General features: G+C 46.6%; 1 protein-coding gene across 1 annotated transcript in view; it reads left to right on the plus strand.

Annotated features, from left to right (window-relative positions):
- Positions 1-565: 565 nt before the first annotated feature.
- The window catches only part of LOC101670138, a 206,565-nt gene continuing 182,959 nt past the window's right edge, over positions 566-24,171 (plus strand). Inside the window, exons 1-2 of the mRNA XM_004755921.3 lie at positions 566-713; positions 21,085-21,291. Coding sequence (XP_004755978.2) covers positions 566-713; positions 21,085-21,291 — 355 coding nt within the window. The remainder of the gene's footprint in view (positions 714-21,084; positions 21,292-24,171) is intronic.

Genomic DNA, 24,171 nt, shown 5'->3' on the forward strand with positions numbered 1-24,171 from the left:
CAGCCCAGAAAGACCCAGAGCAGAGGATGAGGGCCGCTGAAGCAGACCGTGGGGTGAACATGTCCTCCAGTAGGCAGGAACACTCCAGCAGCATGACACAGCCACTAAGAGCACAGGCTCTGCCTTCACACCTGTGAGACATCAAACACCTGAACCTCCTGCAGGTTTGCCAGAAGATGGAAGGAGACCTTGCAGGTGCTTAGCCCAACTACCCTCAGTCAGAGGCAGCCAGGTCTCTGGCTGTTCATCAAACGGGCTCTGGGGTACCCCCGCCAGCAAGTTATGGTTCCGCCCCACTGCACATAAGTGGGGGCTGCCCCAGAGGAAGCTGGCCAAATTCCTCTTGTCTCACACAATTGTCTCCATTTTCCTTGTGTGATCCACGAAACTCAGGAGGTTGAAGGGACTGGTGTTGTACTTCCCCACCTGTCAGTCACCTCAGAGAGGAGGGTGTGGGCAGGTGGGACCGGGCAGGACCTACCCTCATCAAGGGTCCTGTGGCATCCTTTGTATAAAGGTCCTCTCGGAACCCATCAAAGTGCCTTCTGCAGGTTCAGCTTCCCAAATGAAAGGGGAAAAGTATTCAGAAGACTTCAGCGCAGGTGTGCATGGGCAAGTGCGACAGTATCAAGGAATTGGGAACTCTATGGGTTTGCAGGCCAGTGGGGGCCTCAGAGACAACTTGCCATCTAAGTTGATGGCTGCATTGCCTGGTAGGTGCCCCAGATGAGCAGAGCAGTAGCTCAAATAACCAAAATCATCAGTGATTAAAAAGCTCTGGAACTGGGTTCTGGGATGAATTTATGGCGTGTGTGTGTGTTTAATCCATAATGGTAGATTCAGCTCTCAAATTATGGTCATCTCCATGATGCTACCAAACCTGGATGAAATGGGGCCCCTGGGTGGCTCAGTCAGTTAAGTATCTGACGTTTCAGCTCAGGTCATGATCTCGGGGTTCTGGGATTGAGCCCCAGGTTAGGCTCCAGGCTCTGTGGGGAGTCTGCTTGAGATTTTCTCTCTCCCTCTGCTCCTCCCCCGCTTGTGTGCGCGCGCACTCTCTCTCTCTCAAATAAAATCCACACACGCACAAAAACCTGGATGAAACTGAAAAATTTACTCATTTATCTGACCATCCACTGCCAAATCGCAAGAAACTTCCTTTCATTTTGCCCATTTTCCTCCACACTTGTCCTTTTAGGCTCTGTGAATAGATGACACATGGTTTCATTCCCCAGATCTGTCACTTACCAGCTCTGTGACTCTGGACAGGTTGACTTAACCTTTTCTTTGTTCATCTGTAAGATGGGACTATAGCATTGCCTTCATAGGACAGTTGGATGGGTTACATGGGGCCAAGCACCCGTGTGGTGCTCGGCCCATAGTAGGAACTTAATATACAGCAGCGTTTGCTCTTGTTTTATCTTTGATACCGCGGGCACCCCCTGGGTATCTGGCTATCGGTCTGGCTTGGCGTGCTGCGGGAAACCTCTTGGCTTTTCTCGGCACTGCCTCCCAGTTGGAAATTAAGAAGGGGGCCAGAATGATGGCTAGACGGGCCAGTATAGACAGGGCACTCAGTCCCGGGTGAGTCTCAGCCCTTGTCTTGCTGCAGGCATTCCTGCCTACAGCTCCAGAAGATGGAATGCAAACACCAGGCGAGTTCGGTACCATGCCCCAGACTGCCAGGATGCACTCCCAGAAGCAGATATGTGCAGGCTTCCCTCCCCACCCCACGCCCCCCACCCCCTGGCGCCCCCCACCTCCCATCAGAAGAACTCATTAGGACAGTCTGTGATAGGGTGCTGAAACCGGAGGCTCGTTCAGGCGGGCCATGCATGGGGAAGTCTCGTCCCTGCTGAGCCTCTACAGCTGATAAAGGCAGCCTCTGCTGGCAGATTTCATTTTTCACCCGGCCATCTGCATCCAGTCAAGGGTAGCTTGTCTTTCCGAAAAACCTCCTCATCAGCGTCAACCCTGCACAACCTCTCCCCTGGGTTAGCCGCCACTCCTGGTGCCCTGGCGGGGCGCGGGGACGGTGTGGTGTCAACGAACCAACCAGCGTCACCAGACGGTGCACAGAAGCAATGACATGGACGGGCTGTTTCTATGGCGGATGCCCTGCTGCTTTTCACCAGGCCGAGTTATTGCCGAGTTAGCGCTGTGGTAGTTGCTCTAGAAATCTCCAAAGCAGTGTTTTCATTTTCTTCACTTTATCATTGCTGGGATGCACTATTATCACCTGCGCATGGAGAGAACGTTGCTACTCTCTCCTGTCACTCTTCTTCCTTTCTCTCTTGCCCTTCACCTTTCCATTCCTTCCTTCCACTTCCCTCTGGCAGGTTGGAAGTTCCCAGTTTGAGATCGTCGGTCTGAGGTCACCCTGCCCTCTGATGCTGGGCTTCTCATGGCAGTCCCGAGGGGACACCCTGCACGACACTCCCCTGCAGTGGGTCCCTATAGAAGCCTCTTAGGTTTGAGGAGAGGGTACTTAAGAGAAGGACCAACTTTGAGCCTCAAAGCCCCCTACTTTTTTTTTTTTTTTTTGGTTCACCCTGGGTATTCCCAGACTATCCCTTCAGAGCTGGGATGGGCCACTGTCACCCAATGACTATCGTTAGAACAGCTCTCAGGGACCTTCTGGAGAAACAGACATTCTATGCAGGCTGAGGAGTCATGTCACTCACTGCCGAATATGAAACCGGAAAGAAGTTTATTTTTTTATTTTTTTTTAAAGATTATTTATTTATTTATTTGACAGACAGAGATCACAAGCAGGCAGAGAGGCAGGCAGAGAGAGAGGAGGAAGCAGGCTCCCTGCTGAGCAGAGAGCCCGATGTGGGGCTCGATCCCAGGACTCTGAGATCATGACCTGAGCCGAAGGCAGCGGCTTAACCCACTGAGCCACCCAGGCGCCCCCGGAAAGAAGTTTATAATTTTATTCACTTAGCAAACATATATCGTGAGCCTTCTATGTGTCTGACCCCTAGTTCAGAGATGAAGCAAGCATGGCCTTCTCCCCAAGAGCCTCATGGTCTAGTGGGAGAAGCAGGAACTTAAACAGATGGTGCAAGTGTGGGCTAAAGATCAAGCATGAGCTTTGCTTAAAGAGCTTTGGGAAGGTTTAACAGAGTGTTTTTCAGCCTGGTCTTAAAGGATGCATAGGAGTTTCTGAGAAGGAAGAGAAGGGAAGAGCATTCCAGGTTCCAGGCAGAAGGAACTGCAAAAATTAAAAAGATAGGGAATATCTTAGTATACCTAAAGTCGTAGTGGGTGGGGAGGGAGCAACTGGGCCATTGTCCAAAAAACTGCTGCTTTCTCAAGATGGCGCACCCTTGGATCTGGTTACACAGTGGTGTGTAGAGCTGGCTTCCACTGGCTTGTGAGCCAGGAGTAAATATTTAGAATTTTGTTGGGGCACCTGGGTGGCTCTGTTAGTTAAGCATCCAACTCTTGACCTCAGCTCTGTTCTTGATCTCAGGGTCGAGTTAAAGCCCTGCATTGGGCTCCATGCTGGGTGTGGAACCTACTTTAAAAAAAAAAAAAAAAAAAAGATTAGACTTTTGCAAGACAGTTGTTAAAACATTAGTCGCTTGGGTTGGGAGTATTTATACCATAGAAACTGGCAGGTGCTACAAAGCGGAACTGCTTTTGTTCATTTGTTTTCTGGAGAGCCATCTTACAGCACCAAGTGTGTTTGTCCTCGGTTCAGTTATTCCCTTTTCCCAGGAAGGCCCCACTTTGGTTCTTTGTAAGCGTCTTGCCTTCAAAGACGGGGTCAAAGACAAGTAGAACAGCACTCTGCTTCTCTCTGTTTAGAAGAGGGCTTGGTGTGCGCAGGCCTTGTGCCTGCCTCATACCATATTCTTTGGCTTCCTCCCACAGGCCTATTCTAAAGCCTCACTGGGGCCCAACCTAAAGTAAGCCCTGATGGGATCGTGGTTTCAGCCCCGGGTTCCTCCCTCCGGGCGCAGCCACCCTTGCCCAGAAATAGCTCCTGCTGGGATGCGGGGCCTCAGACCCACGCAGGCGATCGCAGCTCAGCCAGTGTCAAGGAAGGACCGACTTTTTAAAGAAACACTTTTTTTCTTCCTTTGCACCAAAAGGACCAGTTATTTCATTGTTGGTGGACACAGCCTTGGCCTTGATAAGTCTATGTATGATTGCTCAGGGCCTGAAATCTCTGCCTCCCAAATGTCCTCCCACTGCAGCTTGATAGAAGGGGCAAAACAAAACATGTTCCCAATGCGGCTTAGCTGCTGGCTGGTGGTGTGTACAAGTGTGTACAAGTTTCTTTACCTCTCTGAACCTCACTGTCCTCATCTGCGTAATGGGAATAGCAAGCTCACCTCCTGTGGTTGCTGGAAGGACTTAACTCGACCATGTGCGTAAAGGACCCGGCTGTGCCATTTTGTCTCTTTCCTCCACTTCAGCTCTCACCACCGCCCGACTACTTCCACCCACTGCCTTATCGTCAGTTAGCTAGCGGAGTCTGATGCTTACTTTTTCTTGTTTAAATCAATGATGGCTCTAATTTCACATTTCTTCTGCTGGACCCTATTTGGAGCGTATTCATTAGGTTGGGAAAAAATCAGTGACCCTTCTGGGGAGAGAACTCGTGGCTATGGCTTTATTACTTCCAGGTTCAAACCCCTCTGAACCTGTAAATGTGAGCTTTTCTAGGTTTAATTAATTAATTAATTAATTAATGTTTTAAAAGATTTTATTTATTTATTTGACAGAGAGAGATCACAAGCAAGCGGTGGGGGCGGGGGAAGCAGGCTCCCCACTATGCGGGGCTCTATCCCAGAACCCTGAGATCATGACCCTAGCCAAAGGCAGACGCTTAACCCACTGAGCCACTTAGGCGCCCCATAGGTTTATTCATTTAATTTTAGAGATTTTATTTATTAGAGAGAGAGAGAGAGGGAGGGAGAAGCAGGCTCCCTGTTGAGCAGGGAGCCTGATGTGGGGCTCGATCCCAGGACTCTGGGATCATGACCTGAGCTGAAGGCAGACGCTTAACCGACTAAGCCACCCAGGCGCCCCTACCTTATGGGTTTATAGTGAGAATCAAATGAGACAATGCATTTAAGGCGGTTTGCGGTTTGGCAGGTGCCCTGTGAGCCGCCAGTGATGGGTTTCACTGCCAGGGTTTCACTTGCTACGACTAAATGGAGTTGAAAGAATCATAGAACTGGAAGGAAGCTTAGAATCCAGTTCTTTCATTTACAACGACTTGAAAGGCCACAGAATGAGCGGCAAAGCCAGGACTCAAATCTAGGGATCCTAATTCACAGGTCAGAGTTCACCATGTCTCATCAGCAGGAAATGGTTAATCCTCACACAGGATTTTTTTCCCCTACTGAAGTTGGAAGACCAGAACAACCCTCAAGGAAGATCATTAATATTGGGATTTGTTATTTTGAGGCTAATTAGGACTCACATTGCTGTGATCCCCAAGGGAGAAACTGTAAGAGGAGCCTGGGGCCTCATTTCCAGGAATATGGAAGCTGTTACATGTTCCCTCTGAGCGCCCCAGTGGGGACCCGCGCCCCTGATTGCTGAATGGACATACATCATCCAGAAACCTGGATGCTCTGAGCCAAATAAGAGTACAGGCAAGACCCTCAAACTGGGATTTTAGTTGTCTCTTTAGGGAAATGAGGCATTTTATCAGATTAAGAGAAAACTGGGAAAATTGGCAAAAATCAAATATCAGCCTCATAATAAGTGTATTTGGGAAAGATATTGACCATATGTAATATGCATGAAAGTGATTTTTAAATACAATTTCTTTTTCTTTTTTCTTTTTCTTCATGTTTATATTGGCCCTTCATTTGAGATGACCATTGACATTCATCACTGTTGAAAACCTTCCTCTAGGAGCTGGCCTTTTTTTTTTTTTTCTTTTGCATTTTTGGCCCCCGTTTTAGTCTGAATACTCAAGACATAAAAGCATGGGAAAGGAGAGCCGAGGGGAGGTCAGCCCATCTCTCTCCCCCATGTGATGTCTTTACACCAATCCCTAGTTAGTTCAGCAGAGGGGTGAAAATCGAAGGCTTTGGAACCACAGGGCCTGGGTTTGCGTCCAGCTCTGCTGCATTCCTCACATGTTCCAAGGAAGTCATTTCGCCTCTGCTCATCGCATTCTCTTATCTCTAAGAAGGAAATAATAGTACTACTTGCCTGTATCAGTCTGGGTCCAAGCAGGAGGCAGAAACCACACAGTGATTTGAGCAGAGGTGGTTTAATCTAAAGAAGTATTAAGCATGGAGAGGTCAATAACTAGAAAGATGTGAAGAGAATTCTAGAGGGTACACCAGAGTTGAGGGAAGGTACCCAAGGGAAGGACGATCTTGGGGTGGGGAGGTCTTCCTTGAGGCTGGGGTTCAGACTCAGTTGGAGGTCGCAGCCCACCAGATGGCAGAGACGTTTGCTGGGCTGTTTGGTCCAGAGCTGGTATACAGTGGCCAGGGACAGGTGAGCCCAGGTAGGTGAGCAAAGGGAGGTAGGATGCTGGGAGTCTGCTTCCTGACTGGTAACACTTGGCCCAGGATTTGTGGTGTCGGTGTTGGGAGGGCCATAAGAGACCATCCTCCAGGGCACAGACAAACCTGGTCTGGTGGGCAGGTGCATAGGAGAGCTGAGGTGTTTGCAGCAGGAAAGACACAGTGAGGTGGTCACTGGGCTCTGGGCAGGGACTGTGAAGCTGCTGAGGGACTGGGTACCCTGGGCAGAGCAGAGCACCCCTGGATGGCCCCCACATGGGGAGGGGTGAAATGCCTGGAGCCAGCAGAGCACAGCACAACCAGGAAGAGACGCTTCTTCCTCCCATCACGTTCCTCCATTGCCCTCTACTGACAGAGTTTCACACAGTGGTCACGGTGAAGAAGACAGGCTCAGAGTCCCGTCAATTATTGCAAGGCAGGTACTGAAGGGTGAGTTTGGAGCGGAGCGGCAATACACTGACTGACTGGCACACGGGTTCAAAGAGTTTTTTGAGGGACAAAATGAAAGAGGTACAGAGGGTCCTTATCACAATGCCTGGTAAATGGAATCTGTTCACTTGATTCCTGCTGGGGGGTATCAATCCACATTTCCCAAAATGTGTACCAAGGTCTTCAATTTATATGGTAATAAACTCCATTGTTAAAGAGAAGCCAGCTCAGAAGAACAGCTTGAATAACCAATAAAAGCTCCAGCCGAAAGCCATCCCAGAGGCCAGAGGCTTTGAATGGTGAGAATTAGCAGGTAAAACCTTTAGATCTGCTCTCTGGGCACCTGCAGCCTGGGCGCCCTGGGATAGGACTGCCCCTGCCCCCCATCCACCAAGATTTATGGTGAGGCCGGGGTGCTCACCAACAAGGCCACCTGTTTGTGTCCTTATACCCTCTCCCCGCCTCTGTCATGGCTTCCTGATGGTTCTTTCCCACATTTCCCTGCACGCAAGCGACTCCATTGGGTCCCCAAATCTTGTGAATGGTTTCATTAAAAGAGACTTTAGAGGCCACCTGAACTGACTTCATTTGCCTGATGAGGCACAGAAAGGTAAAGTAGATTTTCCCAAGTCATTCAGCTCCAGGCAAGACAGTGACTAGAATGCCGGTCTTCTGAGTGTGAGGCCCGTGTTTTATAACCGCAGATGGCGTTTCCAAAGGTGTGTCAATATAGGGAGTGTATCGGCTTGGATGGTGGCCCCCCAAAATCGTGTCCTCCCTGGAATCGCAGAATATGACTTTATTTGAAAATAGCCTCATGGGGGAGGTAAGGTTTGTTAAGACGAGGTTATACTGGAGTAGGTGGGTCCTTAACCCAATAGGACTCCTGTGCTCATCAGAAGAGAAGGAAAAAAAAAAGAGAGAGAGAAGAAGAAAAGATGGAGACAGAGACAGAGACAGAGACACAGAACAGAGATTGGAGTCATGACAATCCAAAGGACGTCAAGCATTGCTGGCATCCGTGAGAAGCTAGGAGACAGGCATGAACAGATGCTCCCTCTGAGCCCCCAACCGGTCCTTCTGGCACCTTCATTTCAGACTTCTCGCCTCCTGAACTGTGAGATAAATTTCTTTTGTTTTAAGCCCCTCCATGGTGGGAACCTTAATCCCATGTTCAAAGACGAACGTCCAGTGGTTTTGTGTGTCAGGAGATACCGCGCCTGGTGGATGGATACCTGCAGTGGCTTGTCACATTTCACAGAAAACTTTATCTCAAGTCGTCAGTCTTGCCATCAGGATTTACCGGGCGTCTGTCCTCCATCCATCCTTTTGCTCTGGGATGAAGGAGATGCAGAAGCATAGAGAGGTGGAGAAATTTGCCAGGTCCTAAGGCCGGTGAGCGGTCTGATGGCATTTGGAGCTGTTCTCTTTGCATCCCAAGCCACTGCTCTTTCTACGGCACCATAAATAATCCTTTTTATTATACAAGTTCTTCCAAAATATCAGAGGTGGGCCTGTTAACTGAGGCTATTCTATGAATTGAATTTGGTTTTGATCTTTAAATGGAGAAGGACACAGCCCCACCTTGACCCTGCTTCCCCTACCACCAAAAATTTCAACTAATTTTACATGGGAAAAGATGCAAAAGCGGTATATCAAATTGTGTCTGTGAGAATAAACAACACATATGAAAAGAATTGTCCGCTATGGTAATACGAAATTTAATCTAGGAATAGAAGATGTAATTTGTAGAAACTATCAACAGTTTCCTATTTAACAAGAAAAATAAATATCTTCATAAATTCAAATGCCTTAATAAAGAGTCTATCATTTTCCTGAGTCATACTTAAAAATTTAATAGGAAGACTTTCTTGACACAGGCACATACACACATACTTACAATGGCAGATTAATCTCAACAATTGAGATGCCATTTCACATTTGCTAGAACAGTGAAAAAAAACCCTAACAACGCCAAATACTGACAGAGATGTGGAACATCTGGAATTCTCATACACTGCTAGTAAGAGTTTAAAATGGTAAAGTCATTTTGGAAAACTTTTTGGAAGTTCCTCATAAAGTCAAATATACACCTATCCTCTGACCCAACAATTCACCCCTTAGTATCCACTGAAAGGAAATGAAAACATGTATCACCAGTAAGAATTACACGAGAATGTTTATATCACCTATAATCACAATAGTGAAAAACTAGAAACAACGCAAATGTCCATCGACAGGAAGATGAGTCAATAAATGGTGGCAAATTCATATAAGGGAATATTAGTCAGCAATAAAAAGGAATGAATGACTAATCAATGCAACCATCCAGATGAATCTCAACAGCAATTTGAGTAAAAGAAACCAGACACAAGAGAGCACATACTGAATGATTCCTTTTTTTTTTTTAAGATTTTTTTTTTTTGACAGAGACACAGTGAGAGAGGGAACACAAGCAGAGGGAGGAGGAGAGGGAGAAGCAGGTTCCCCGCAGAGCAGGGAGCCCAATGCGGGGCTCGATCCCAGGACTCTGAGATCATAACAGGACCCTGGGATCATGACCTGAGCTGAAGGCAGACGCTTAATGACTGAGTCCCCCAGGCACCCCTGAATGATTCCTTTTATATGAAGCTCAAGAAAAGGCAAAATAACTCGATGGTGATAGAAACCAGAACCGAGGTTGTCTATGGAGAGAGGAGATTAGCTGGAGGAGGGCATAAGGGAATTTTCTAGAGTGATGGAAATGTTTTGTATCTTGATCAAGGTTTCGATGACTTACTTGTATACATTTATCAAAAAATCATCAAATTTTCCCTTAAAAATCTGTACATTTCATTGATTTTGCTCCAGTTAAAAAACAACCCTCGTGTCTGCGTCATTATCCTTAAGGAGGAGGAAGGGAATAGAACATTGGTAATAGGGTCAGTAAATAAAACAAGAAGAGAAAAATGTTAAAAATTGTTGAGTTTAGTGTTGAGTACAGGGTGGTTTAGTATCCCTGTCTCTCTACCTTTGTGCATGTTGAAACTTTCCACAAGAAAAAGCTTTTTTTTTAAAATTAAATACAAACCCAAGCCATCCTTAGTGTAGAAGGACCAAAGCAATTCTTCTTGAAAATGAAAGCAGACAATGCTATGATCTCAGTTTCACAGGGATTAGGATCTCCTGGCAAGATCCATTCGCACAGCACCTTAAAAAGAATTGCAAAACCAATCTGTCAACTCTAATAGACCAAGTTCTCTTAAATTTTACACTTAAAGTCCCAAACATGTACTGAAGTCTTAACACAAAAATGTTAATATTTTTGCTTGTTTATTTGATTCCCTTGCCATCTCTAGGCTTCTGTATGAAAACTCCTCCAGGTTTCAGAATTAAGGAAATTTTACCACCTGAAGAAACAACTTCATTACCCGCAAACATTTTTGGAGTTACCTTTGGTAGGGTTGATAAGAATCTGGATGCTGACTACGGAACTGTCCACTGGACTGATGGGATTCACCGAGCTTTACCTCCGGTCCTATATCTCAGTGTCCCCCCATGCAAGTTACAATTCCCAACTGTTCTCTGTACACACAGAATTCTGCACACCTCCCAGCCAACTACTTCATCACTTGACTGGATTTCACATTTCTATGATGCTTGAGATATTTAAATGTCTCTGCTCTAGTTTGAAAGACCTTTAAACTTGGTAGAATCCTTCATTCTTTGAATATTTTTCCAGTCTTGGAGCCCAGCAACACATAAAATCCATGAAAACAACAACCAACTGGATTCTGGATATTTCTCATTGCATTGCCTGACCTCAAACTCACAACTTCGAAAGTTATCCTGGTGACAGTGAAGGCAAGCCAGGAATTTGAAATGCTGTAACTATTTAGAGGTTAATGTTCCTTGAATTCCATTTTTCTCTTACGAAGTTGCTACTTTCATAATGGTAATACTTAAAGGAAATAAATTGCCTCCGGTAACTCATAGATCATACAGTTTTTCCTTGTACCAAATGGTACTTTTGCCCGGAAAAATTAATTCCTCTCTCTGAGGGGCAAGTACTAATTAATTGCTCTCTGTGAGGGGGACATACGAATATTAAACTACCGGGAGAAATTGTCTCAGTCTTCTTACAAGTGCCTGTGTGCCCAGATGTGCAGACAGAGCTCTCTTTGATGGCAATGCTGGGTCGAAATCAGAGCTAAGAGGAGAATCAACTCACGGCTGCCACTGCTGATGTTGCTCCTCCCTCCCCCCCATTAAAAACCAACCAGCCTGGACTTCATCTTAGTGATCAGCCTGAGGAGTTTCCCTTCCGATTCCTCCAGGGACCATTGTGCACTCAGGGTAGTTTTGTTTTCTCTGTACTTGGTTAATGCTAATTGATGCCCCAACTTCAGTGGGCAAACTGTCTACCTTTTCTCTCTTTATCGATGGCTCTGAGAGTGAGAGCATGGACATACGTGCAGCGGCAGAATCACCCTGGTCCCTGCTCTCCCCGCATTTACTTGCTTTCCTTTTGTCCCCATCCCCTGCCCCCAGTGGCTCTCAGGGCATGGTTTACTGAAGCACAGCCCAGAACTGGATATAAAAGTAATAATACTAATCCTCACATTTACTGAGCATGTACTTTGTGCCAGCCACTGGGCTAAATGCACTCCGTGGACATTTCATTTACTCTTCACACGGACACAATGACATCTCTGTAGCCAACTGCTTCCCAGGCATCTCCACTTGATTCTCCCACAGGTACCAGCAAGTCAGCATGTTTAAAATGGAACCCATCATTTTCTTCCTCAAGCCTCCTCCTCCTCCCTCAGTGGCTCCAGCCAGAAACCTGGGAGTCATCCTGGTCTCCTCCTTCTTCCTTATGCCTTCACCCAACATCCAATCAATCACCAAGCCCTGACAGTCCTAAATCTAAATCCTTCTACACTGCCTCTACTTGTCTAGGGAACCCCACCTCCATCATCTGTCTCTGGATTATTGTAACAACCTCCTAACTGTTCTCTCCACTACCAGTCCTGCCCATTCCCATCTATACCAGCATAGCAGCCACCCACGAAGAACTTCTCTAAAATGCAGGTCTTCTTGTCTCACTGCCCTTTGCCCTGATGATAAAGTCTAGACATCCTGGGGGGTTACCAGGCCTTTGAACACCTGACCCCTACCTTGCAGCCTTGCTCAACAACTCACAGCTCCAAAGATCGACTTCATTTTCTACCACCTTTGAGCCTTTGCTCTAAATTTTGTCTGGATCCCTCCTTCTGTAGCCTCCTCTTCCCATTCTCCCAAATCTCTCTTATTCATCCTCCAGGTCCCAACCTAAACAGAGAAGCATTTCCTGAACTCCCAATCTGCCATCCCTGAGACCTGTCCTACAGCCCCACGTTTCTCCTATAATCGCCCCTACCACAGCAACTCCAGACTCTTACCTCCTATTGCAGGCAGAGTAACGGCTCCCCAGATCTCCCCCTGGAGCTTTTGTGGGAATGCAGCTCTGATGATACACCTTGATTTTAGTCTAGTGAGAACCATTTTGGACTGCTGATCTTCTGAATTATAATATAATATATTTTTGTTGCTTAAAGCCACTGAGCTTGTGGGAATTTGTTATAGCAGCAATAGAAAACTAATACATACTCTATGTAGATTTTGTTTGCCTCTGTATCCCTAGCACCCAGAGCAATGACTGGCCCACAGTGTGTGCTCAACAATATGTTGGCCGGAGATACCGCTTTGGAAATATTATCCTTTTTATTTTTCTCTGAGCATTCTGCTCTCCCTCTCCCGACTCTAGTTGCTGTTTCCTGGCTTCTTTTCCTCAGGGAATAGGTATGATAGGAAGAGATGGCTGGCTGGTAACTTCTTTGAGTTTTTATGTATTTTTGTATTTGTATTTGCCATGGAGTGAAAGAAATCACGGAGGGAATGACTCAGAAAAGAAATCACCACAATTTAAAAGAAAGAAGGATTTCTTCTGAAGATCAGTAAGACATTCCTTTAGGCAGGAGGAGCGGCTTGGGAAAGGAGATGGCAAGAGTCAAGAAAGAGGTGACTAAGTGGTATGTCTTGGGAGACAGAGTGGTAGGGCACCATAGACCTCCCAGCTGAATGTCTAGTGCCCTCCAGACCCGAAGGGGACAGGCAGACAGGGGAAGTGTCTCAGTAAATACTTGCGTGCAAGGATTCCTGGAACAGCAAAAAGACAATATTCCAGGCTTTGGCAGTGAGTGTCCTGGAACTTGCACTAGCCCTGTTAATATTAAACAAGATTGGACCCCAGGGACATGGGACTTTGACATAGGAATTAAGTTCCATTCTAGGAAAATCAAGTTATATTAGTTCTCATGCTCTTAGGTGTGGGTTGTAGTTCAGCTCCCCCTCATGGATCCATACCCCCAAAAGTCAACTCTGTCACTTTAGTAACAACTCTTTCTTAGCTGTGGAAGGAAAGATATGTTAATAACCTAGACCACAGCAAGTGTTTTAAGTCCATCTGGGTTTTTGAAATGAAAATTTGGATCTCTGAGGCTTCTATTTTTGTGTGTCCATTCATTGCATACATTCAAATAGTAAGATCACCCAGGACAGTGCTTCAGGGCAAGCATTCTGCTGGGTTCAAGCTCCCTGCTCAGTGACTTGCTAGTTGTGACCCTTGGTTGACTCTCTTAACCTCTTTACAAGAAGCTTGTGAGTTAAACTAACCCATAACCTTTCATCAAGATTACTTGAATGAGGGGTACCTGGGTGTCTCAGTGGGCTAAAGCCTCTGCCTTTGGCTTGGGATATAAAATATTTCTGTTTGGGTGTGATGCCTAATTTACTTTGTGTTGAACTTTTTTTTTAACCTGATAAATGCATACAGATTGAACTAATATCCCTTGCTGTAATTGGAAAAGGAGATGACTTCTTCATACAAAAGCACCCCTCTGGCAACTCAGGCAGGCACGCAAGGGCTAGTTGTTATTAGCCAGTGCAAGCCCTGTTCTAGGTCCTGGAATGTCAATGGATAAAACCAAAATTCTGCTCCCACGGAGCTTCCATTCATTGGGAGAAACAGACAAAAGCAATAACAACAAAACCAAATGAATACTTATTAGACCAGCTGAAGAACAATAAGCAGGGATAAAGGGGATGGGAACTCCATTTTAAATAGGATCATTATATGGTTAGAGACCCAAAGGAAGTCAGAGAGGAGGGAAGAGGGAGCATCCCAGGTACAACGGTCACGTTCAGGAGCCCAAGGTGGGGCATCGCCACGTAGGAGTACAGGAGGAGGCTGGTGTGTTGGGGTCAATGGGCAAGTAATAGTTGAGTTCAGAGAGGTTGCAGGATCTACCCTGTAGGGAATTGTAAAGACTTTTGCTTTTATTCTGGGGTGGGAAACTGCTGGAGGCTTTTGAGCAGAAGAGTAACTTGATCTGACTCAAAGATGAAGAAGATCAAGGCCCAGCAATTCCAATCCTAGGTAAGTTCCTCAAGTATTGAAAATGGGTAGTCAAAGGAAAACTTATATGAGAATGTTCACAGCAGCACTGTTCACAACAGTCAAAAGGTAGAAACAACCAAAGGTCCGTCAGCCGATAACGGGATAAATTAAATGTGGTATAGTCACACAATGGGATATTATTCAGCCATAAAAAACAATGAAGTACGGATATACACTATAACACGAGTGAGACATGAATACACGGTAAGCGAGAGAAGCCAGACTAAAATGGTCTCATGTTGTAGGAGTCCACTGTATGACTGTCTGTGGGCAAATCCATAGAGACAGAAAGCAGACTCATGGTAGCCAGTGAGGGAAGGTGGAGAGTGGGCAGAGATGGCTTTAGGGGGACCAGCTTCCTTTGGATGATGGAAGTGTTTTGGATCTAGACAGAGGTGATGGTTATTCAGCCTTGAGAATGGACTAAAAGCCACTGGATTACATATTGTAAAATATTTAATTTTATGCTATATGATTACTACCTCAGTAAAGAAATAAATAGAAGGATCCTTCAGGCTGCTATGTGGGAACAGGCTGAAGTGGGTGAGGACAAAGACCGGCGGGATGGTTCTTGCAATAATCCAACCGAGGCATCATGGCGGCGGGACAGGAGGTGGTGAGAAGTGGAGAGATTCCCGATATAGAATTTAAAAGAAAAGTCCCTCCATGTCCTCTCTGAGGCTCAGTGTTCAGGGAACCCCATGTGTTCGACACCTCCTATGGCCCTCGTGATTACTCTCGGCTCTGAGTAGGACTGGATTTAGGAAGCCTGGGTATTCTCCATCCTAAGGCAAATACTGAGCCTGAGGATGACCACAGGGAATGGGGTGTTGTGGGCCACGGAGACAATTTGCCTGGGACAGTGTGTTGTGAGTCACACGACCCCCATTGAAGGATTACACTCCACTTAAGAGTGGAGAGCATGTTAAACCTCTCTATAAACTGTTTTCTTCCTTCCCATCAATAAACATCGCTTGAGAGAGAGCCAAATGCACTTACAGGTCTTAATTGTTCAGAACAGTGACTAAGCCCCACTTGGTCAAGATTTTCTTGACTTAGCAGCTGTCCAGAAAGTGACAAATTTATGATTTGAGAGCAATTTCGGTTTTTTTCCCCCCTGAATCACACAATAATTTGTGGGAATTAGCCACCTGATAAGATAAGAGGTGGGGGTGGAGAGGGGGGAGGGGAGGGGAGAGGGCATTCAATGCCTCTCAGTGTTCCAGGGAGGGCTGTGGAATTTTCAGAGCGGCCAGGACGCACTGCAGGGACCATTAAAGGATTAACAGGCCCTGGTCGGCGGCTGCATAGCGGTGAGGTTAGTAAATCATGGGAGGCCCGGTCATTATCCTGGGAATTAGTTCAAGTTGTATCCGCAGAGACAACAGCTATCAATCGGAGTCTCCAAGGGGAACACCAAAACCCGAAGCTGAACTCCAGGACTTGAGGGGCCGAGATTTCCAGGTCACAGGCAACCCGGCTCGCTTTCCCTTTCTGGCACAAACCTCCCAAACCTTCAATTCCGCTGTCACTATCAGCACATTTTTGAGGGGGGCAATCTGTTGCAAGTGTATTTCCCTCCACTAAATTGTATTCGCTTTGCGCTGAGTTGCTTTAGGGGGATAAAGAGATTATTGAAACATGAGAAAAAGCATTCATTGCATAAAAAGAAAGTTTCTTCCACGTTTCTTCCAGCGTTTGTCAACAACGGCGGAGGCTTAGGTTTTTGCTTTTTCTCTTTCTTTGTAGTTTTTAGTCAGTGGAGGTGGGAGGGGGAGATGTATTTCATGCAAACATGGAATTGTTTTAAAAAAGAAACCAACCCACCCCAATCCATCTGGCCTATGGAATATGGAGATTCTTGACAAAGGCAATAAGTGGAAATAAAAAATGTACTTGAATTGCTTGCGTTTCACTCCCCAGATGCCCAGCAAAACGGCAGCAAATCTTTCCCCCGACCCTCCTCGGGACATTTATTAATTATGCTGCCGAGTGAGACTCTGTTTGAGGAATCTGTCTCTGCGTCCTCGTGGAGTTCCCCGCCATCTGAAAGAGCAATTTTGCAGAAAGAAGGGATTTTGTGTTGCTGGTTTAAGGGCTCTTAGACCCCTAATGCGCCATCACTGAAGGGCTGTTAACAGACAAGGTGGAAGTATTTGGCTTGATTCAATCAACTAGCCCGCTACCAAGGAAAGGTTCTTGTGTCAGGTCCTGAGGTGAGGGCCGGATAAATGAACCAAGGAACAAGCCCGCTGGGGGAAGGCAGCAGGCGCGGTGCCTGAGCATCTGGACCTCCGCAGGGTTGCAGCCTGGGCGATGAAGTCTTGGCATGACCACTTTCTGTCTGTGACAAGACACTGGATGCTCCTCGAGCCTCAGTTTCTTCATTCGTAACACGAATAATGGTACCTTCCACGCAGGGCTCTTGTGAGAATCAGGAGATAATATTTATGAAGTGTCTGACGTAGAGTGAGAGCTAAGAACATGGTAGCTAGTTTTTATTTATTTTTGTTTTGGGGGGGTAAAAGATTGCTTCCTTGGCTGGGTCCAAGAAAAACAGAGCTTAGGCCCTGGGATTCTCACCGGTTGGACTGTGCTTTGTGGTTACTTGCCTAACCTAAGCTAGTGGAAGGGAAGGAACACTGGACGTGGGGTCAGAATACCTGGCTTTAAGCACCTTCTCTTCTTCTATTGAGATGATTAGACCTGGGAAGAATTCCTTATTTGCTACCAGCCTCACTTTTCTAGTCTGTCAAGTGGGCCCACTCCTCTGGGCTTCGCCGATATGTTGTAAAGACCAAAATAGATAACTAATTCACGTGGTTCTGTTGCATGGCCAGAAGCCACACTGTGAGTATAAGACGATGGCAACCGCAGTGGCTAATAATGAAGTCATGTGGGTTGTTAAAGTCGCGGGCTGTCCTGGAACCCTGTGATGGTCTTGGTCTCAAGATAGGCTGGGTCAAAATGGTCCCAACGGTGAACACGCTTTTATTCCCTGGAGGTGGGATGGAAGAGTCACTTTCACTCACAGACGCCAAGGTCTTTGCAGGGCCAGTCTCTGTCCTGGAGTATCACTACAATCATGTTAATAATAGCTAACTTAACCACTGCATTCTCTTACCTCCCCGGAAGAGCTATTTTGAAGTGTGGCAATCAGCCCTGCCCAGTACAAGCTCAAGAGGACTGGCCAAGGACACAAGTAGATGGAATGACTCCAGGCAATGTAATGGGCCTCCCTTCCCCACGGCCGGGAGAAATGGAGCAAAAGTTGGCCCAAGGCTTTTCTCAACATCTTTGGTTTCATGGGGGGAGGAAAGCAGCAAAGACAGGCCAGGATTTAATTCAGAAGAGAAAGAAACCAAAGTCTCTTTCTTCCCTGCATGGCAAGCCCCCTTTAGTATACCATGCTATGGACTAAGCTCTATGGTTTTGCAAAAATCTACCCTTAGAGCAGTAAATGATTCCTGAACGCAAGGTACTTTACTTAGTACTTTTCTATATTCTACTTGCTACCTTAGCAGGGAGTACAGATGGGAAGGGTGTCGTGATCTGAAACATGATAGACCGAATTTCTACACCTCCTTATTGGGATCCCCGTGTGCATCACCAAATACCCCCAAATGTTAGCTTTCCCTGTGATCCGGGCCCTGGTATGGAACTGTGGGAGTTGAGGTTATCACTCTTCTTGCTTTTTTCAGCTTTGCTCCTTTAAGATGAGGACTCAGCAGAAGACTGGCACTGATTTCTAAGAATAGAGATCTTTGATCCTAATGCTTTATGTGGTAGACCTCTCCAATGTAACCTAAAACGATTTGAGGAGATCATTCCAGAGTAATTTGCTCTTTCCTCACTGGGGACAAATTCTTTCAGAAATACATTTCTAGGATGCCTGGGTAGCTCAGTCGGTTAAGCATCTGCCTTCGGCTTAGGTCATGATCCCAGGGTCCTGGGATCGAGTCCCGCATTGGGCCCCTGCTCAGCAGGGAGTCTGTTTCTCCCTCTCCTGCTCCCTCTGCTTATGCTTTCTCTCTCTCTCTCTTTCTGTCAAATAAATAAATAAAATATTGAAATAAAAAGAAATACATTTTTAAATTATTCCATTGCTATCCATTTGAATCTTTAAGTCCAGCAAACTTACATCTAAAGGGCCCTGAGATAGACCTTCCGCATAACCTTGTATTCAGCCCCTTATATTCTGGTCCACACTAGAGTCTTCTGGAAGCATTGGTTTCAGTCAAGATCAATTTCCCAGAAAGGATAACTGCACTGTCTGACTCGTGGTCATGATTTCTATTTTTTGAAGGCTAAATTTCATTTTTTTAAAAAGATTTATTTATTTATTTATTTATTTGACAGACAGAGGTCACAAGTAGCCAGAGAGGCAGGCAGAGAAGGGGAAGCAGGCTCCCTGCTGAGCAGAGAGCCCAATGTGGGGCTCGATCCCAGGACCCTGAGACCATGAGACCATGACCTGAGCCGAAGGCAGAGGCTTTAACCCACTGAGCCACCCAGACGTCCCTGAAGGCTCAATTTTTAAGAAGATTACTACCAAAATAATATGTTTGCTGTATAAAATAATTCAAAATGAGGTATGCAAAAAAAAAAAAAGGTAAAAAGTAAACTTTTCACTTGATGCTACTCTTGCAGGTATCAAATGTTCATTTATACATAACATTTGAAAGAAAAATGGAATCATGCTAAATATACTGTCCGCAACTTATCTTTTTGCACTTAAAAATATCTTGGACATCTTTCCATGAATATAAATTTTAGAGCAGGAAACTAGGGTCCATGGATCCCCTGGGAGATCCATGGATGGACTTCAAGAGTTCATGGACCCTGAAATTTTATGTGAACGCAGATGTGTGCATTTTCGGGTTCACAGTGTTCCATAAGTCTCGGGGAGTTCTATCACCCCCAAAGCATAGAAGCAAAATCACCCCAATCCTATGTTTAAGGCTTTTGTGTACTGGCTGCTCCGAAAATCACAGTTAAAACCTTTAGACGTCATTGTTGAATTGCCATTGTGATATATGAGTCTAATGATGACTTTATGAAATTGCCTTTAAATGCTAAGTATCTTCAAGCGTAGAAACTCACTCTAACTCAGTAACTTGCTCAGTAGACCACATTGTACCTCTCCTTGCTCTGTAAATTTTGCAGCAGCCTCAAGCCAAAAACAATAAAATTTGACCTGGACAGATCCGTGCGGTAACAACCATGCTATTAATGGGGTCCCTGTGCTGTAGGGCTGTGTGCAACCTTCTATCCCAACCAAATGGAAACTGAAAAGAGGACAAGGCAGTCCTTCGTCCGGGAGCCATTTTGGAAGAGGAACGATTAAGGAACTGGAAGCCGAGATCGCAAATCCATATCTAATTCTTTGCTTTCTCCAACCACGGCACAGGTTAATGATTGTTCGAAATGCTCCAAGCCACCTCCAACCCTGCTTCGTCACCTGCAGGAATTACCCGAATTTGTATGTTTCCTTGTTTATTATCTGTCTCCTTTGACACCCCCCAGAATGGAAGTTCCGTCATCAGTCTTAGTATATCTTCAGCTGCCTAAGACAGTGTCTGGCAAAGAGCATTTAATCAAATCACTTAAATGAATGAATAAATTGATCAATCAGTGTGTGGACGCTACACTGTGAGCCCTTGGACACGCAGGCTGGCGTGTGCCCACACTTCCTAACTTCCCAGAGCTGCGTGAGGCACAGGCCCGGGTTCCTAAAGGAGGAACCAAGCTAGAAAGATGCTGATTGGAATTCCTAACTCAGGCCTGCAGCCTCTCAGCTCTCAGCAAGTCGTTAATTCCTGTTGTGGAGAGGATAACAAAAGACAAACATCTTTTCCATTCCCCGATTACAGAATGGGAGAATGCTGCTTTTTAAAAAATTTTTAACCTCGTCTTCAGTTTTAGGATGACAAAATGCACCAGCGTGTACCATGCAATGATTTCACCCTCTCACACCAGCCGAAGGGTCGAGTGCAGACATGAAGCAGCTGCTGGGCTATTCCCTGGCATTCTGACCCTGTTCCGACCCAGGGCGGGCAGCAGCCTGTCCTCTCGGCCTGCCCTGCAGCCTGAAGCTCGGCAAGGCAGCCAAGACTCTGGAGGGAGACGAGGCCACCCCCTGCCCCCCACCGCCCCCTCTCTAGCACAGCCTTGTCGTTTCTTGGACTCATAAATCCTGAGCCAGTATTTGATCCCACAAAGCAAGATTGCAGTTATCTGGGTGGATGGGCCTGTCATGGGGCCTGTAGACAAACCCCAGCCAGGCTGGGCCGTGCGGCATCATTAGTCACCAGGACAGAAGTTCTGCACCGGGTCAACCCCAGGGCCAGTCCAGCTCTGGCCTCAGACAAGGCCCCAGGAGGACAGCTCATTATTGTTCTCAGGAACTCACAGTCAAGCCTTCCCGTTCTTTTGGGAGGTGCAGAGGGTGGGGGGTAGGTGAGCAAATAAATCTCTTGCATCTGTGTGCAGTGCCTCTTAGACCCCAGTGTACCTGGGAATTCTCCTACAGAGGGTGTTATAAAAGCAGTTTACCCAGAGATTCTGATTCGGTGGGCCTAGTTCCAAGATGACCCTTAACATCGACCCATGACCACCTTGTGACTGTGTGAGCTGCATCCCCGACATGGGTTTCATGCTCTCTAGGCAAGGCTCCCCTGCATCCCTCCCAGCAGCTGCTCTGCAAGAGGCTGGAGGCCGGGGAGAAGGTCTCTGGGTTTCTGGAACAATTCAGTACTCACCTTGCTGCTTCAGGGACAGAAGGCGACGAGCATGAGCAGCACTGGGACGAAGGAGCAGGAGAGCAGAGCCTGGAACGTCCCCCTCATGCCCTCCCCCAGCACTGGGAGACAGGTCAGCCTGTCAAGTGACAAGACTATGAATAATCGTCACAGTGGTCACCACTAACCGAGCACTTCCATGCGCCGGGTACTGTGCTAAGCGGTTTCTCCGCACCCTCTCTTCCATAAGGAAAAACCCTATGTGATGGCTTCCATCTTTATGTCCATTTTACAGATGAGGTATTGAGAGGTTAAGTGACTTTCCGACCTCAGCAATAGGCCTGTGGAGACTGTTCAGTGTGGACTGAGACCCGGCACCAACAATGTCTGTGATGGTTTTAAAAACACGGTCACAAATGTGTCGATTCTCTTCCTCTCAAGTAGGTAGAGTTTCATTCTTCTCACCTTCCGTGTGGCCTTCTGACCAATAGAACATGGCAGATGGGATGGCATGTCGCTTCTGGGGTTACGTGTGAAAAGACTGTGGTTTCCGTCTCAGGTGAAGGAAAATCCCAGGTAAGCAGCCCTCTGGAGAGACCCACGCTGTGGAGGACAGAAGCCTCCTGCAACAGGACCCAACCGGGACACTCCTGGAAGCCGAGGGCCTGGGCCCTTCAGAGACTGCAGCCCGCACGACGGCTTGCTTGTCACTTCATGAGAGAACTCATGCCGGAATCTTCCGGCAAGGCTGCTCCCAGATGCCTGACCCTCGAACACGGTGTGAGACTATAAATCGTTGTGGTTTCGCACTGCTAAATTTTGTGGTAATTTGTTATGCAGCAATAGATAACTAACGTGGTTATCATCTGGGAGCTTTTTAGAAATGCAAGCCTGAAGCCTCACCCCAGATGTACCGATTCAGAAGGTGGGCGTTCGCAGACTCCCCCAGGTGATTCACAGGCCCGTTAAGTTTGAGAAACAGGAAGCCACTCCATTCTTGGTCAAGAATGCAGATATACATACAAGTGTCTATCTCCCTGCGCAAGCCTTTTATGTTAGCTCATCTGTGTCTTTCCTTTCCCCCTCTGTCTTTTTCCCTTCACCGAGGAAACCAGAGCTTCTGCCCATTGCCCCACCCTGGCGGCCATGTTGGACATTGTTCCACTTTGTCCCAGACCCACAGGTGACAAGGCCTCCTTGTCTGAAGATCTCAGTGATGGCTTATGGGGAACAATTGAGGGAGTGCTTTTGCTGGGAACCCATGGAGAGGGGAGTAGGGAGAGATTGGAAGGGGTGTTTTGGTTTCAAGTTATGAACAGAGAGTCACCAAGAGAACCCACATGTGGATGAGGATTGTTTTTTTTTTGTGTCATGATTTACGCAGTGTGTCTGCTCCAGGTTTGGGGCCACAGACACTTCCTAGGGGACCAAAACTGGCTGCCAGGCCTTCAGACTCTGGAGGCAGCCTCACTAGCTAGCGGTGGGAATCAAGGGAGGAACCTTTGCTATTTCTCAGTCCCTAGATGGTGGCACATGTGGCAAGGGACTGTGACTCTTTGAAATCATTCTTCCTGACCTTGTTGGTCAGGCCACCTGACAGGATTCTTGGGAGTATTTCGGTCAGGTCAGAAAACACCACGGAATAGTTTGAGCAGGGAGGTGATTCGTGGCTGCAGGTAATCTTTTTTAGCTGTGTTTCTGGCCTGTCTCCATCATGGCTGTTTTTACTCCAGCCAAACAGAACACGTTCTTTTCTGCAGAAGCACTCTGGGTTTCACACCTAGACCTTTGGATATATACTCCCTCTGCTTGCAGTCTCTTCCTCCTTTTCCTATGGGAAACTTCTACTCATCCTTCAGTGCCTGACAGAAGTGTCACCTCCTGGGGGAGGCCACCCTAGATTCCTCCAGGTCTGGTTTCTATCCTACGTGCTTGAATAGCCCCCTGCTCAGTCCTTCCTCCTACCGTTTATCACTCTGTAATGGCTGATTTCCTCCTCCCCCTACAAAACTGGAAACTCGGTGAGTGGCCATGCTTCATTCATCGTTCCATTTATCCCAGTGTCTGGCACAGGGTAAGGGCTCAATATTTACTGTTGTATGAATGAACGAAGGGATATTAGCTGTGCCGAGAATGGCCCCTGGTACATGCTCAGTGAAGGTGTTTGGAATGAGTTGGTGTCTAGCGATTGTTTCTCTGGAGAGGTTAGAAAGGTGGCTGAGCTCTTGAAGACAGAACCCACATCCCCCCTTGGAAGTCCCCAGAAACCCGTGCAAACCAGGAGACGCTCTGCCTCATCCCTCTGTCTTCTAGGAGGGCTAAAGTTTTGGCCTCCACCTCAGCTTAGCCAGTGCCCTGCTTTCATTAGTGCCTCTGCTTCTCTCCCTTCTCTTGACTTGATAAATAGAATTGAACTTTCTGGTCTGAAAGGTGCTGCCTTATTGATTCAAAAGCTGGCAACAGTGACCCCAGCCCAGAAACATTTCCTGGGGATCAAATAACCAGTTCCTCTCAGCCCTCATCAATCTGCAGCCAGGCTACACGTCCACTTACTCTAGGACTTACTACCTGAACCCTAACCCTAAGTCCCCCAGGCCAGGGGATGGCCCAGATAATTTACTATCATCTTGATTTCCCAGGGTTGTAATTTAGAAGGGTTTGCTGTCTGAGGCAAAACAAAGCCATACTTCGGTTCACTCGGGGTTCGGAGGGGTGCTACTTCTCTGGATTTAGATAATAATCCTGAGTCAGAAATACTTTGTACACAAATTTTCTTGCCTGGGTTATATAAAAAGCTAGAGATAATCATAAATATCTCCAGTTCATAAATAAGGAAATAAGCTAATAGAAGGTGAGTAAGATGGTCCTCTGGCCAGAGATATAATAATATTCTTAGTGATAATGATAAATAAAATAGTAATAACAGTTACTTCTTTAGTGTTTAATATGTGTTGTTTAATACTTCATATAGATCATCTGATTAAATGTTCACATTGATGTTATAGATTATGTA

This window comes from Mustela putorius, unplaced genomic scaffold, assembly GCF_011764305.1.
Source record: "Mustela putorius furo isolate JIRA1106 unplaced genomic scaffold, ASM1176430v1.1 tig00003859_pilon_pilon_pilon, whole genome shotgun sequence".
Classification (NCBI taxonomy): Eukaryota; Metazoa; Chordata; class Mammalia; order Carnivora; family Mustelidae; genus Mustela; species Mustela putorius.